At 41.1% G+C, this 14981-nt stretch overlaps 1 protein-coding gene across 10 annotated transcripts in view; it reads left to right on the forward strand.

Annotated features, from left to right (window-relative positions):
• Window positions 1-14981, forward strand: part of sash1a (SAM and SH3 domain containing 1a) — a 335265-nt gene that overhangs the window by 258160 nt on the left and 62124 nt on the right. For 2 of the 10 annotated variants that reach the window (XM_034699171.1, XM_034699172.1), the window contains exon 1: window positions 11929-12574. The exons of 5 other annotated variants lie outside the window; for them this stretch is intronic. In XM_034699171.1, coding sequence (XP_034555062.1) covers window positions 12467-12574 — 108 coding nt within the window. In that variant the 5' untranslated portion in view covers window positions 11929-12466. Of the gene's footprint in view, window positions 1-11889; window positions 12575-12685; window positions 12903-14981 lie in introns of those variants that run through there. 3 more of the 10 variants (XM_034699168.1, XM_034699169.1, XM_034699173.1) reach the window with 3 other exon arrangements.

Genomic DNA, 14981 nt, shown 5'->3' on the forward strand with positions numbered 1-14981 from the left:
TAAGTAAAACAGGGTTTTGCTACACCATGCTGTAAACCTGACAACTGCCATCTCATGGAGGTTACAAGCATTATTAGTTACATATAATTACAAATACATTGTTAGTCTTTTGCTAATAGGAAAAAACTGACAATGATGTTCATTTCAGTCTTTTATATAACCACTTAAAAAATCCTCACAGGGGCTTTGATTTATAAAATAAACCCTAGGCAATAACTGATCTCTATAGGGACGATCAGGCAGGAGAAAATTGCAAGGCAAGTTAAATGCATAGGATGGTAGAGGGGAGGAAAAGGGATAATTGTAAAATGTTGGCAAGAAAGTGGGGGTGAGGCTGAATGTGTCGCGGTCAAGGTTAGACCCTGAACCGAACTGACTAATGATGTCAGTAGGGAGGTCTTATATAATCTGCTCTTACCAAGTGCTGTACATGCTGTCCATCTCAGTAAAATCAAGAGTGCGTGTCCAGAAATACAGAGTTGGTCTCTAATTTAGTCTGAGATACCTGAAGGACAGAGATGCATTGACTACACATTTAACATTTAAGAACTAATCCATACACGTTTAAGTTTCAGCTGACTGTTGCCAGTTTACTTTCTTTTCTTTTCTTACTGATTACATAAAAAACATAAATAAACAATGTTGATTCATTGCTAATTGTTTATATTTTTGGTCTGTGTTTTTGTCATCAGGATATCTAAAAGTAGATTTCTCTGCAGCTCAGTAGTTAGATAGGCCCTGCCAAGGAATTTGTATCTCTGACAGTGACATACACTACAGATTGTTGCACAGATGGTATTGCAATGATATAGGAGTGTTCACAGTGGAAATATTTCAGTTTGACTGAAAATTGAAAAATTGATATGCTAAAAGCTATTCATCAGGTAGTTGTCAGATGTGCTAAGTATTGTCATTCGTTGAGGTTGGTTGAAACAGACACAAAGTCAGGTCACATTTCTGTTTTTGGCTCTCGTAATTGAATTATAGCACGGGGAAACTATTCAGCTCTGGTGCTGGCCCAATGTTTACCAGAATCTCCAACAACATGCCGGTGTAACTCCTGACGGCACAGAGCTACAGGGTTTGAATAATATGTTCGTGCTGCAAACCCCTCCACATTGAGGTTTTGATACCCATCCACTGCTGCAAGTCAGAGGATGATTTTTTGCATGTCAGCATGTATTTAAACATTGCCGTTTATTTGCCTTCTAATGTGCAAATGGCCGAATGTCAAATGTGTGACAGATCATGTGTTGCGGGTTGTGTGTGTGAGATATATGATGGCTTGCTGAATACTGACAGTAATTATAGAAGGCCGCACCACAGAGCAGCCTGGGGCTGGCCGAGAAACAAGTTATTATAACATCTAATACATAACCGAATGTCAACATGTCTGCAGCCTTTTAGTGCATGTGGTGTGACATCAATCTGCAGGGAACGAGGATCTATGAACGCATGTATGATACTTGTTTTTTACGGAAAAGATTATAAAGTGGGTTCGGGGTGTTTTTCAGAATCTTCTTGCAGTTTGTTAGTGATTCTGTGTCACAGAGTGCATTTGGAGTGTGTGTGTTTGGGTCTCTGCATGTGTGCCAGGGATACTGTGGCATCTCCAGAACTTGAATTCCTCTCACACCACACTCCACAAGAGAATCTGTTTTTCTCCACTTCTGTATAAACTGAATGTGGCAAATACATAACAAGCGTTTCATTGCAAGTGCACAAATTCCAAACAACCCACCAGCCCAAAACAAACCATATGTTCATTAGCAATGCAAAAATGTATCACTATTGCATCTCTCTGTAGTGTGGCTGTTCCTAAGAGCTGAGACAACAGGTGAGAATGTTTAGGTATAAAAAAGAAAGCAGACACAGACTTGTAAATCTTTATTAAGCCCCACTGGCTACTGTCTTATTAGCACTGGATCGGTACAGTAAATCCAAAGCTACCTTGTGATCCTATGCATGCATGTGTACATGTCCCATAAACTCAGAGTGAGTACAATAAAACTGAGCCCGGGATGAAACAGCAGGGGATAATTACATGTTCACAGCACACATGGTCATTAATAACACTGAGGCTGAGCCTGTTTCATGGTATCTCGCTCAGAGGCTAACATATGGCAGAGCGGCTGACTTGATGAAACAGGATGTGCAGGAGGATTTTATAGAGGTCCAGTGTCCTGTATGGCCAAGCAGGGCTTGTGAACTGTGTGGTGTAAGTATGTTTGGCAACAGCAGGGGGCACCACTGTGTCCCCTTTTGTTGCCTCATTTGCAGATAGACTTAGGAAGAATTTTGAAAGTGGAAGAAAAAGATGCCCAAACAAACTGAAAGCTATTGATAAGTAAGAGACAGATGAGAACACTGTGTTTTTGTTGAAAAAAATCTGAGAGAAAATATTTTTAAGTGCTGTCCCAGGCTGAAAAGACAACATTTCCAGGCAGGTTTTAGATTTAGGGCACATTGCTAAACTTTATTTGCATTTATCATCATCCATAAACACCTTTTCTGTAAGTCAAACATGTTTCTCACTTTAATTTGGTGTTAGGTTCAGAATAAGAGAGCAGAAAGATTGTGCATTGTATAAAAGCACTACAAAAAATAAATGAGGAATCTCACCTAAATTTTTAAATCCAACATTGCATTTGGATTTAAAAATTATTTTAACTTAATATATTTTTCACAAGAAAATTAAATGTGTGGAAGATCACAAATATTTCTCTAAATGTGATAAAAAAAAGTGACTTTTAAAAATTCACTCTACATTGTTATGACGTTTTGGAGCTAAATGTGGAGAAATGTTGCTGTTATTTTCAGTGTGAACAACTTTACAAACGGCGCCCCATAATCTTCTCAAAGTTTTAAAGGTATCCTTTTGAAACTACTCTTAATAGACTTAGCCATTAAAATCTAGGCTCTTTGAAATGTAACTGAAGAAACAGTAATACAAGGCACTTTCATATGCTCAGAGACAGGGGCGCTGCCAGAGATTTTGGGCTCCATGAAAAAATATGTCATCAGGCCCCAACACTTCACTACTGCAAATGTTCTAATACTTTGTAGGGCCCCTATCAGTCATGGGACCTTTGAATTTACCTATATTTTCTCCCCCATAGCTTAGAAGTAAACTTCAAGTAAAGAGGCAGTGGTTTTTCCTGGGTATAAGGGTTGTACACTTGCTCTTTAATTGTGATATCACTGTAAAACAGTGATATCACAAGTCATACCGGAGCTGTAGTACACAGAGTTACATGACCACTCTGTCCAGTATGAGATGACACACTGGACATTACCTAAGCCTGGCACTGCCACTCTGACACCAACACAGCTGACAGCCCTGTCTCATGACCTACATCCACAGAGACAGCTACACATCTCCACTGTCTGCACCTGTGAACTCAAAAACAAACAAACAAACAAACAAACAAACATGTGCTTTATACCCTGTTCTTGTTATGTTCCAGCAAACTCGTGAACAGCATATTAACAAAGACTCAATTTATTCTTCCCACAGACATCTCTCTATCAAACACACATCCTGCCTACAAATATGCACCCAGCTCAAAAGCACAGAGAGGACTCTGGTCTTCCACACAGTGCTGTTCATACTTTTAAAGTTCACTTACATCCAAAACAACATCTGTCCTTTCAGTCTCGCCTGATTAGAACAAACTGGAATCTGGGTTCACACACTCACAAGCACACAATAGTGTAACATAATCACCTACCACATGGCTAAGGAGGCGTAGACTGTGTGGAGAATCAGGGAATCCATGGCTTAGCAGAAGTATGCTTTGCTTTTTCTATTCTCTGTTTCTTTTACACCAAGGACATGAAAGGGAACTGCAATTACCACCACATTAATGAAATCACGGATTACTATGTGTAAACCCTTTGCGGAAATTCTTGAGTCTGTGGGAGGCAGAATATATGTTACTGGAGACAGGATATGTGTATACAGGGGCATGTTCATGTCATTCACCATATTCCAACGGCAGCCATTTTCCTCTGGAGTTGGACTTAGAAAGGGAAGCTCTAATGCTGGTAGTCCAGCATTGTAAGTTGTGATGGTATTTGAGTGATACCATTTCACTGCTACTTTTATAAGCAAACACAAATGAGCAGTTTAGTGACAGCTTCAATGAGAACTACAGCCGCTAATTATAAAGCACACACTTAGGCTACTGAGCTAAACTAGCCCTAGAAAGACCTTTCTCATTACCTATTACCAAGCCACAACCTCCGGTCTCAAAGTATGAAGCCCATGCGGAAGTGTTATAAACTGCAATACATCGAGAATCCACTTGAGGCTGGCTGCAGAAACACCGGAAACCACATACACACCAATTCAAAAAAGACGATCTTTGCAGCATTAATAAACATTTTTACAGCCTGGTACAAAAAAACGTCTTGGCTCTATGTAGCTAATTTCTCTATCGGCACACACTGTATGTGGGACGAATTTTTTTCTAACGTCACGGTTCAGAAGATATTAAGATTACGAGTTTTTGCCCAAATATGGACATGACTGACTTGACTCCCGGACGGGAACACATAGCTGTTGGCTAGGAGGCTCAAACTCCGCCTCTTTACGTCACACTCTGCCTGGTTGAGTTCCGCATTTCCAATATGGCTGCTGCCGTCGATTGGCTTCAAAACAGCGCTCAGGAACAGATGGGTGACATCACGGATACTACGTCCATTATTTATACAGTCTATGCCTATTACCCACCAGTAGAGCTAAAGTTAGCATACAAACAACTCCTAGCAAACATTTCTGTTTGACAGTAACACAATTGAATTCCTAGCCAACAGTCATGTTAGTTGTAATGTTAGCTAGAAATTGGTTGTTATTCCAACATAAACACATATTAATAACTCATTAGCTACAGTTAGATAATAGCTAAAGTCAGTATTCAACTAATTACTACATAACATAACTTTTTGACTTAGCTAAAATTAATGTTAGCGATATGAGTTGAGAGTTGACGTCAGCTTACATCTAATGTTAGCTAAATGGGTTATCATGTTGTAGTATATCACTGAAATATGTTCCAGTGTCCCTTCAGGTTTTACTATCAAGGCTGCCATGTGTATATGGTTTAATTTCTGTTAGAGCGTTCAAGCCAGCCCACTCATAATGATCTCTTTCAAATTAAATGTGAGATTGATTAAAGGACAACACAGATGCTGCATGAGTTTTGCTTTAAGAAGACTTACAACTAAAACTTTTTATTGAGTTCTAGTTAACTTGGCAGGTCATGTCACTCGGGAATCTTGAGAACCCCCTCCTTCATTTTCGCTGCATCTCAATGACGCTGGTAAATATTATTGTTTTCTTTTTGGCCTGAATTCCTGCATCTCATTGACAACCGCACAGGATATTGTGCTCCATTTTATAGGTGCTCTCCTCGACATTCCCCCATATTCAGTTTGTTTTTGCCAACATACCGTCCACTATACAAGCTTTTTAAGAAGTCTGGACAGACAGTGTGTGTTGAGCTACAAACAGCTGGCTCACACATGCACATCAGGCACACCTTTATCTCTTCTTCCTGTAACCATTTGTTGTTGTTTGCAGTGTTTTCCATGTTGCCTATGCATATTCCTTTCTGTGATTATCGCATACTCTCTCTGTTTTCTTCCTCTTCCTCTCTGTTTTCTGTCTCCCTTCTGCCCAGAAGTAATCCCTGTGTTGTTGTTGTGTTATCAAAAGACTCGACTGTTATGGTTGACCAGGCTATGAAAAGCAATACCTATAGAGCACACAAACAGCAAGCTCTAGGCATTTCATGATACCCCCTGAAAGCTTTGTTTTCAGTGGACCAGCATGTTGATTTAATTTAATGACTCGCTTAGCTGGGGGAGGGGACCAAGGAATCAGTAATTAGTTGTCATGCTAATTGGGCTTGTGTGATAACTCCCACACAAGAATCAGTAGTGTGTGAAGCACAGTGGGGCTGGCCTGGCTGCATGCTCATTACGCACACACATTTTCTTACACATTCCAATACACATAAACCTTCATGTACACACAGTGATGTGTTAGAACAACAAACACTCACATTTAAACTGGTTCAAAGAAAATGTCACGGGACTGACGAGCCGCAGACTCATCGACTAAGAGGAATTAATGATGTGGACATTTTGATCCCAATTATTCACTCAGAGACGGTGTGCAGAGAAACGCAAGATAAGGGCTCAGGACATTCAATCCAATTAGGCTTCAAGTGTAAGCTTGTTATTGTTGATTTAAACAATGGGTGAATACACATAGGTAAAGAAAGGTGATTTATGGATGGATGAAGATGTTATCACGTTTCTCATATCACAATCTGATGCAATCAGGAAAAAAAATCTCAATCGGTCTGTAAAGTATGAACAGTATTAACGGTATGTAGAGAGAGTACAAAGCCATGTTTCCACTGCAAGAACTTCCTCCAGGAACTTTGATTTTATTAAGTGTACGCAGTGCATTTCAACTGCAGGTACCAGGGTTAAAATAGAGTCTCAGGAACTTGATTTTGCCCCACAAAAGGTTCCAGTACTGGTGTTAGAGTTAGGGTTTGAGGAGTAGTACTTTGTAGGGGCAGGACTTGCAGCACTAAACACATGTGGTTAGTTGAGTTCTAGCAGCAGTTAGGAGACCAGCAGGGCAGCAAGTGGTTCATTAATTGTATCGATGTTTGTCACCTTAGGGTGCTTAGAAATTAGTGAAAACTTGTGGGAAAAAGTGGCTGCCAATTTCATAAAAAAGATTATCTTCAAGAAAAAGATCCTGTTGTGGACTTCAGTGAAAATAAAGTTAGGTACATTTTGGCAGGGGTGTGACTCTTTTTTTACAAAGACTTATTAGTCACTTGTTGAAAGTCTTAAGACCTTGGTTGAAAAACGTGAACCAATAGAGTTGGTCGTACCTTTTAGTCCCTTGAAAAGAAAAATACTTGGAGTTCTAGTTATTTTTGGTAGAAGTCTTGATTATATATTTTTGTCACTGTGTTTTCATGTATACCCACACATGGAGGTAACATACAACCGTAATGGCCTTGAGGAACCATTTAGCCCCCTTAAAAGAAATTCCTCGGATTAAATGTTCTGGTTATTTTTGATGGAAACATCGCTTCAATGTGTGTGTCCGTGCTTTGTTGTCATGCATAGCATTCCTTAAGTGTGTCAGTGGTGCCCTTGATGTCAGTCTACAATGTTGTTAATCACCCGTAGCAGCCTGGTTCGTGACTCCCCCTGAGGGGCTATTTTTGAGGCCTGGGGTCACTGACCTTTATGAAGGGTCACCCTCACTATCAGGGGAGGTCTAGCCCTGCTTTGCTTTAACACTATCTGCATTCTTTCTCTATCTCTATCTTTCTTTTCCCCTTGTATTTGGGTTCCTTCCAATCTCTCTTTTCTCTTAAGGCCTCTTCGGAATGCTCATTCTGTAGTTCCAACAACTCATAGTTAGAGTTAAATATTGGTGGACATTATTCTCCTGTTTGGTGCTTGTTCCAAGGGTGGCAATCTTGAACCACATTATTGTATGAAAATATATATCCTACTCTCTCCTCCTATAACTGCTCCACCTCTCTTTCTCATCTTTCTCCACTCTTACCTTCTGTCACCACCCATATCAGAGTGTGTTTAGACATGCCGCCAAGGTTTCGTGATAATCTTGCTGAGTCATCTTAAGTAGAAAATTACACACCATGATACGCTGTCACCCAGGGCGAGAGCATAAATGTAGAAATCTATTGCATCAGCGGAAGTTTATCAGAGCTTTCCATGCAATTTAGCCCGTGGGAGTGTTTGAGTTGTTAATGAAAGGACTTGACTGGAGATTAGTTGATGCTTTGTGAATGGACGGACCTTGCAGTGCCTCCATGTCTGCAAAAAAACACACGGTCAAATTTGAAGAGGAAAAATAGTGACTGAAATTCTGCCTTGTCCTAGCCTGTTGTGAATGATATCCTCCTCCTCCTAGGCGTGTTTTTAGCTGATGTAATAAAGGGCTAAAGCATGTAAAATTGCTATTTTATATCGTTGTGTCCTGTCTCTCATCTACTCTAAAGGCTTTCTTTTTCAAACCTCATGAGACACTATAATTTTTCTACCGTTCTACAGGAACCTCGCAGGATCAGCACTAAGAGAAAAAGGATGCAAGATAAGACAATGAAACTATTAATAATAGATCGAGTGAAAGATCAGAGGAGATAAAAGGGGGTAGATGAAAGGCAGCCAAAGTGTCGACACAACTCTCGTACTTGACATCCATGAGTCCAAATCTTGAGGCTCTCAAGACTGCGTTCAAAGTAACCCATGTTAACAATTTATATTCATGACATCATCCTTTTCATGGAAGAGCCCCCTATATAATTCCAGAACCGTGTAATAGATTCAGCTCTCACACCCTACTTTCAGGACAAGTTTATGGGCACTGTGAATTGTTTGCAGACATATCGTTTTCATATGCTCTGAATTATCTCCTCACTTAAGACCAAATGTTCACATTCTTTCCAAAAAAGCTGATCAAAGGGGGACATGTAATAAACAGGTCATTAGCATATGGTGAAATAACCAGCAAGTGACTCTTGTTTCCTCTTGTCTGGCAACATGACACCTTGATTAGTGAGTAGTGTGAAGAGAGAAGGGGAAAGCTGGCACATGAGCGCGCACTGAGTCAACAGGCTTCCTCCTCCTTTCATTAACAGTCTGACCTCTCTGTTTGAGTTGGGCCAGGTGGGGTCGCACTGTCTTGTATTTGGGTTAGGAGGGGTCTCTGCAGGAAGAGATTTTGTGTGTGTGAGGGGGGATGACCTCCAACACTGCTTTTTCAGCAGGAGGAAGGGGGGGGGGGAAACACGTGGTCACCTTACTTGTGAAACAGGAGGAGACTGATGGACAACACAATGATGTAATGCCTCTCACACACACACTTGCAGTGCTACTACCTCTGCTCTCACTCTGAGGTTGCAGATTAGAGGTCAGCAGTGAGACCCCCGTGTTGTAGACTCACTGGCCAACAAAGCTGCTCTTGTATAAGCGTGTGTTCTGTGTGTTTAGACTGTAAGCAGAAAACTGTTGAGCAGCTGTCGCTCATCCGAAGCCTGTAAAAGCCATTCTTCACCTACACAACCTTTGAACCATGATCGAGTATATAATAAAACAATGACAAGCGCAAGCAACAAAGGGTAACCTGAGTGATAAATTCTGGTGTGAGGAAATGAAAGTACTCATTTAAGAATCCTCCTTTTAAACCATGCCGGCAGTATCCAAGCTGTAGGGAAGGAAAAGGCCTCTTTGCGGTTTATACAACACTTACTCCCAGACTGAAGAAACTACCTACATATTGAATGGATTAACGTGAACCTATTTTAGTTTATTTGGGGGCTTTTATGTCTGTACTGAGAGAATAGGACAGTGGATAGAGTGGGGAACTGGGAGAAGGACATGTGGCAAAAGGTCACAGGTTGTTATCACACCCTGGGCCACTTGCTTTTAGAACTTTAGCCTCTGTACATGGGGTGCATAATGAAATTGCTACCCCTGCACTCTTTAACATTGAGAAATTTGCAGTTATTCATCATTCCAAGATGATACAATTCTTCCAGCTCAGTGAACCTCTGTCTATCTCTCTCACACTGTAATTATGTTAGCATTTGTGTATTTTTAAATAAAAACACTTCGACAGGTGGGCTATCAAGTGGTTTCTGCTAATGTGAGCAAAGACTTGTATGTGCTGAGAGTAATTGCTTGTCACATTTTCTTTGGTGCATGAGCTCAAAAGTTATTTTTCACCAGTAATAAAATATAAAAGACGACATACAAAAGTAAAACAATCCCACTTGCCCAAGCTCTTTTGCTAATTAGAAAATCTTAGCATGCTAACATATCTTACTCCTATTGTAAACAGTATTGCTAAGCATCAACAAGCTAGAATTCTCGTGGTGTGAATGTTAGCTTGCTAATAAGTTAATCAGGATTGTAAACTGTACGACTACTAAACAGGAACATTCTAGCATTGTTATTGTGAGAATGTTAGCATGGCAATGTTAGTAGCTAGCTTAAACCAACGCTGTGCTTGAATCTTTAGGACCTCTAGTGCAGGGGTTCCCAAACTTTTCAGCCCGCGACCCCTAAAATATAAGTGCCAAAGACTTTTGACTCCCACTGTTGAAGTGGGAGCTCATTTACTTCATACTTCAAAATTAGTTTACCTACATGCAAATGTGGCTGTTTCCTCTGCTGCTAACGCTTAGCTAACCCTAACTCTAACTTTAGGAGTCATCTGGCAACAAAGAAAGGCAGAAAACTAATGAAATGTACTATTTAGTAGGGTTTTATTTCAAATGTAACTACAATTTGTGTCTATACTTTTCAATAATTGGTGAAATAAGCAAAAAAATTAGTACTTTAAAAAAATAAAAAATCTGGAAGCAATCTCGCGACCCCCTATTGGTGTCTCGTGACCCACCAAGGGGTCCCGACCCACATTTTGGGAACTCATGTTCTAGTGCAAGGATGAACAAAAATTGTACATCACTTTGAAAACAGAAAAACGTTACAACATTAATCTAACAAAATGTATAAATCACCTGTTGATGAGCTTCTTGCTAGCATAGATTTTGTGACCTGTCCAATCCTAAGCAGCTCCTTTCAATGCACTGCAGATGAAGCTTCAGGGTTTATTGTGTAACTGATGATCTTTTTCATAAGCACAGACAGGAATGTGTTTCTTGCATAGTCTGTTTTTTTTTTGTGTGGCTGTGTTACTTTTAAATACATGTTCTTATTCCACGCTGCGCTGAACTCTGATCTTGCAAACAGCAGGTGAAGCAGCATTTAAAATTGACCTAAAACAGCAGGGAGTGGAGCTAAGCTGTGTGAGGAGCTGTGATTTTCAAATGTTCTGTCTCTCTCCCCCTCTCTATCTCTGCCGCTGCTCCTGGCATCTGTCACGAGACCCGGCAGCTGTTCTGAGAAAGTGAGCTTCTGACAACAACAAGAGAGAAGCAGAGAGTCTCTGGACTTCTTCATTACAAAAGAGTGGCGTGCTGGTGGAGCATAACAAATGGTTGATGAGACAAGATAGCCGTGCAATTTCATGCTTGTACATAGCGTGTTCTTTTTCATGCTACTCTTATTCAAATGAGATCTGGGTGCAGGTCTGTTACATTGGAGAAAAACACTGTTTGCGATATGTGTGCATGAGGAAGTTGCAAAAATATCCAGAGGCAAAAAATAACTCAAATTAAGTGTTTTGTTTTTTTGTGTTATTGTTCAGCTTTTCATCCAGATTTATGGCGGGCAAAGGGCACAGTATGCATCACCCCCTTGAAAACATTTTTCCCATGAGCTTTTTGTTTTCCATACAATTGTGTGGAGAATGTGCTTTGTTCACAGTCCTATTCAATGGTGGCCGGAGAGATGTATGCTTGGAAAGCTGTGTCAGCATGAGATAAAGTTTTCTGCGCTGTAAAAAAAAAATCTTTTGAATGAACTGTACTCCTGGCTTTTAGGATATTTACAGGCTACAGCAACACTATTAAGTCAACAGTTTAACAATCATAGGAGGCAATTGGGACATAAAAATGATGATCTTGAAGTACAATTTTTAAATAGGATTCAGTGACTGCAGAGTCAATACAGCAGATGTTAGTAAAAAGGGTGTACAATTTAAAGTTTCAGAGTTAAAAAAGTGTCTAAAGTCATCTTTTAGCTTTGTCAAACTAAACTTGATTATGAAAAACACAAGTGATATATTGATTCCTCAGAAGTGGGAGCTAATTCCTGGCCTTGTACTCCTGGCACGGGACAAGTGTTTTCTTTCTGCTGTAATGTTTTGCTGGGAGGAGTGTGTGTGTGTGTGTGAGTGTGAGAGAGAGAGAGAGAGAGAGAGAGAGAGAGAGAGAGAGGGGAGGCGCAGTGTTTGGAGGATTTGCTCTGAGCTCCGGGCGTTCTCTCACTCGAATATTTTAATAGTTATAAGCTCACGTGTGCTCGCTCTACCAGTTTAGACACTTTTCCTGCCGCTCGTCGAGGGATTTCTGTAACTTTTTGGAAACTTTGTGCCAACTTGGACGTCTTGTCCCGCCCGGTGTAGGGTTCAGTTTCCTCCCCGGGCAAGGATTCGTATTGTACGGGACTGTGTAGCTGGGAACACCCCGCTTGGAAGTTGTAAGACTCAAGACCTGTTGAGTGTTCTTTTGAGTTGTATATTATTACTTGAATTCGACGCACGAGTAGTCGTGGGAGTATCGTAAACATGTCAGAGCGCAATTTACGCACTAAACTTCGGATCGTGCCAAACAATGTTGGAGCATTTCACCGGTGCGTCAAGGGCAACTTTCTCTAGGAGCAGCCTTGGCACCGACTTTTCGTTTACTGCTGGCGATCAGGCCCCCCTGCCTGTGGGCTTGGATTCAAGCTCTGCACCAGATTAGTCTGACTGAACAAAAAATATCCCAATACCATGGAAGGTGAACAGGGGACCGGTGCGTCTTCTGATGAGCCGCAGGCAGACAGCGCTGCTGCGTCCGACAGTTTTTCCCAACTGTGGACGGACGTTATGGGGATGCTGGTAAGTTTTTTTTAGTGGGGGGGAAGGGGTGACACCAACAGACTGACATCATAGTCTTACAACTAGCTGCGAGTTTTCACCTTTGTCTTCAAAGTTGACACTGATTTGCCGTCCCCGTGATTGTGCAGCCCAATTACTCTTTGCATGCAAATCACGCATCCAAACAAATCCTCGCGGTGTGTCCTTTGAGGCCAAGAGTTTTCAAACGCAGCCGCATTCTACATGTGGTCAGAGTTTCAGGTGCTTTAGAGCTGAGGGTTGCAGGCGAGGAGATCATACTGTTGAGGAAATCGGGCCTCAATGCAAACAGGAACCGAGTGAGAACATGGTATGTTTAATGCACACCGAAAGTTTAATTTAACCCTTTGTGCGTGTTTGTCTTTGTGTGCTGCCATGTTCCCTGGGGCTGTTGTGCATTTGGTGTGCTAGGATAGGCTGCTATGTTTTTAAGTGGTGGAGCCCAGTTAAGCTTGAGGCTCCAATCCTTATGATTAGAAGTGATTTGGTTTCTGAGGCCTTCTTCTGATGAGATATTTGGAACCCAAACAACTGATTATTTGAGATGTGTAGAGTTCCTGAAACTTTTGGATCCTATGTGCACGCTTATTCTGTTTCTGGGGAAATCTATTATCTAAAGTGCTATTCATCTGATAACTTCTGATAATGTCTTTAAAGTGCCTGCCTAATTTGCCAGCATCTCTGGCTCCAGATTATCTGTTGCCTGCGTTACATGTTTGTGCTTTACATGCTAGTGACTTTGGAGATCTTGCATTTTGCAACAAAGCATTTTTCTGCAACACTGCCCTTTTGTTTGGCAGCAGAAGCAGTCTTGGTTTCACAGGCCATGGGATCTGATTGATCTGCTGACCAAACGTGTTGCAGTCACTTCCACTCTGTGTAAAGACAGAGGTGTTAATTTGGTTTAGTCTGGCACTGGAGAGGTGAATGGTGTGTAAATGTAGTGTGTTGGTGTGTGTGTGTGTGTGTGTGTGTGTGTGTGTGTGTGTGTGTGTGTGTGTGTGTGTGTGTGTGTGTGTAGGAGGGGGAGACCATCCTGCCCTCTGACACCGGGTGGGAGACCTGGCTCCCAGCCAAGCAATTTCTCCAGATTTATTGCTCTGGAGGCAAATGTCTGCGAGGCTGTGCTCATCTTTGACGTGTTTCCCCTTCAGCTAAATTACACACACATCCTTAAACTCCCAACAGCGACATGCTTTTTGCACTCTTTCGTTTTCTATTTCAAACCTGTCTAAATTATCATTTAAACCTTTTACGTTTTGATTTGTTAAAGTTCCTGTGAGAAGTTTTGGGCAGTCTATGAAACAGGCTGATATTAACACTGATGCATGTACATGACATGCAAAAGCAAACAAGACCATCAACTACATGGCTGACTTATTCTATAGTTATTTTTGATGTCTGCAACCTCTGCCACAGTGTAGGTGCCACACCAAGGGAAGAACCTCACACAGCCAGAACAGCCTTTGTTTGTATTTTACAGCGCTAAGATTCACAGTGAGGGATACAATTTGCAGTAAAAGAAGGCAGGAAGATATTTGTCCCCTGAAGACAACAGTCATGCCTGTACATTATAAATCAACAAAGGAAGAGGATGTACTGCTTTGTCCACAGGGGGCACCAAGATCGACCAAAACAAGTTCCTTTCAGGAGCTTTAAATATGTATCCTTTTATTGACCAACATAAACCTTTCAATAGACATGTTATGGCTCTTTCAAAATCAGTGTCATGTTTATGTTCTAGTAAGACTTTGATGCTGTTTTCTACAAAACTCTTAATTGAATGATATGTAGTGTAAAAGCATGGAATCCGGTCTCCTTGGCTGCAAACAAGTGCCAGTGTCTTTTTAAAGTTCAGCAGGTCAGTTTGTCAAGCAGGAACTCACTTGAACTAACTGGTTGACAGTGGTGATAATTCATGATTTCTGTCAGATGCTCTTCTGTGAAAGGGGTCAGTCTTGGGGTAATAAGAACACTTAGTCAATGGCAACCTGCAGGCATAACTTATGTGAATTTAACGGTTTCAGTCTGAGGATAATGTTCTATTTTTAAAGCTCCTGTGAGGGGTTTTCAGGTGGTTATGAAACAGACTGAAACTCACAGCTGTGCCTCAAACAAGACCATTAGGAAAGAGGCAGACAATTCCGTAGTATAACTATCAATGCCTGTAACTGCGGTCAGGGGGTAGGTGTCAGATGAGACAATTCATAGCATGTAAACAAAACCCCATGTATTACATTGTTTTGTATTAATGAGAGGAAGTGATGTGTTTCACTGTTAAAGAAAGTAGGATGAGATGTCTGTATATATGTATGTATGAGGTAAGATCAGCAAAGTGATAAGAACTTTGTCCACAGGGGGCGCCAAAGTGAATACAAACAAAGTTCCC

The sequence above is a fragment of the Notolabrus celidotus genome, chromosome 13 (genome assembly GCF_009762535.1).
Source record: "Notolabrus celidotus isolate fNotCel1 chromosome 13, fNotCel1.pri, whole genome shotgun sequence".
NCBI classification, from domain to species: domain Eukaryota; kingdom Metazoa; phylum Chordata; class Actinopteri; order Labriformes; family Labridae; genus Notolabrus; species Notolabrus celidotus.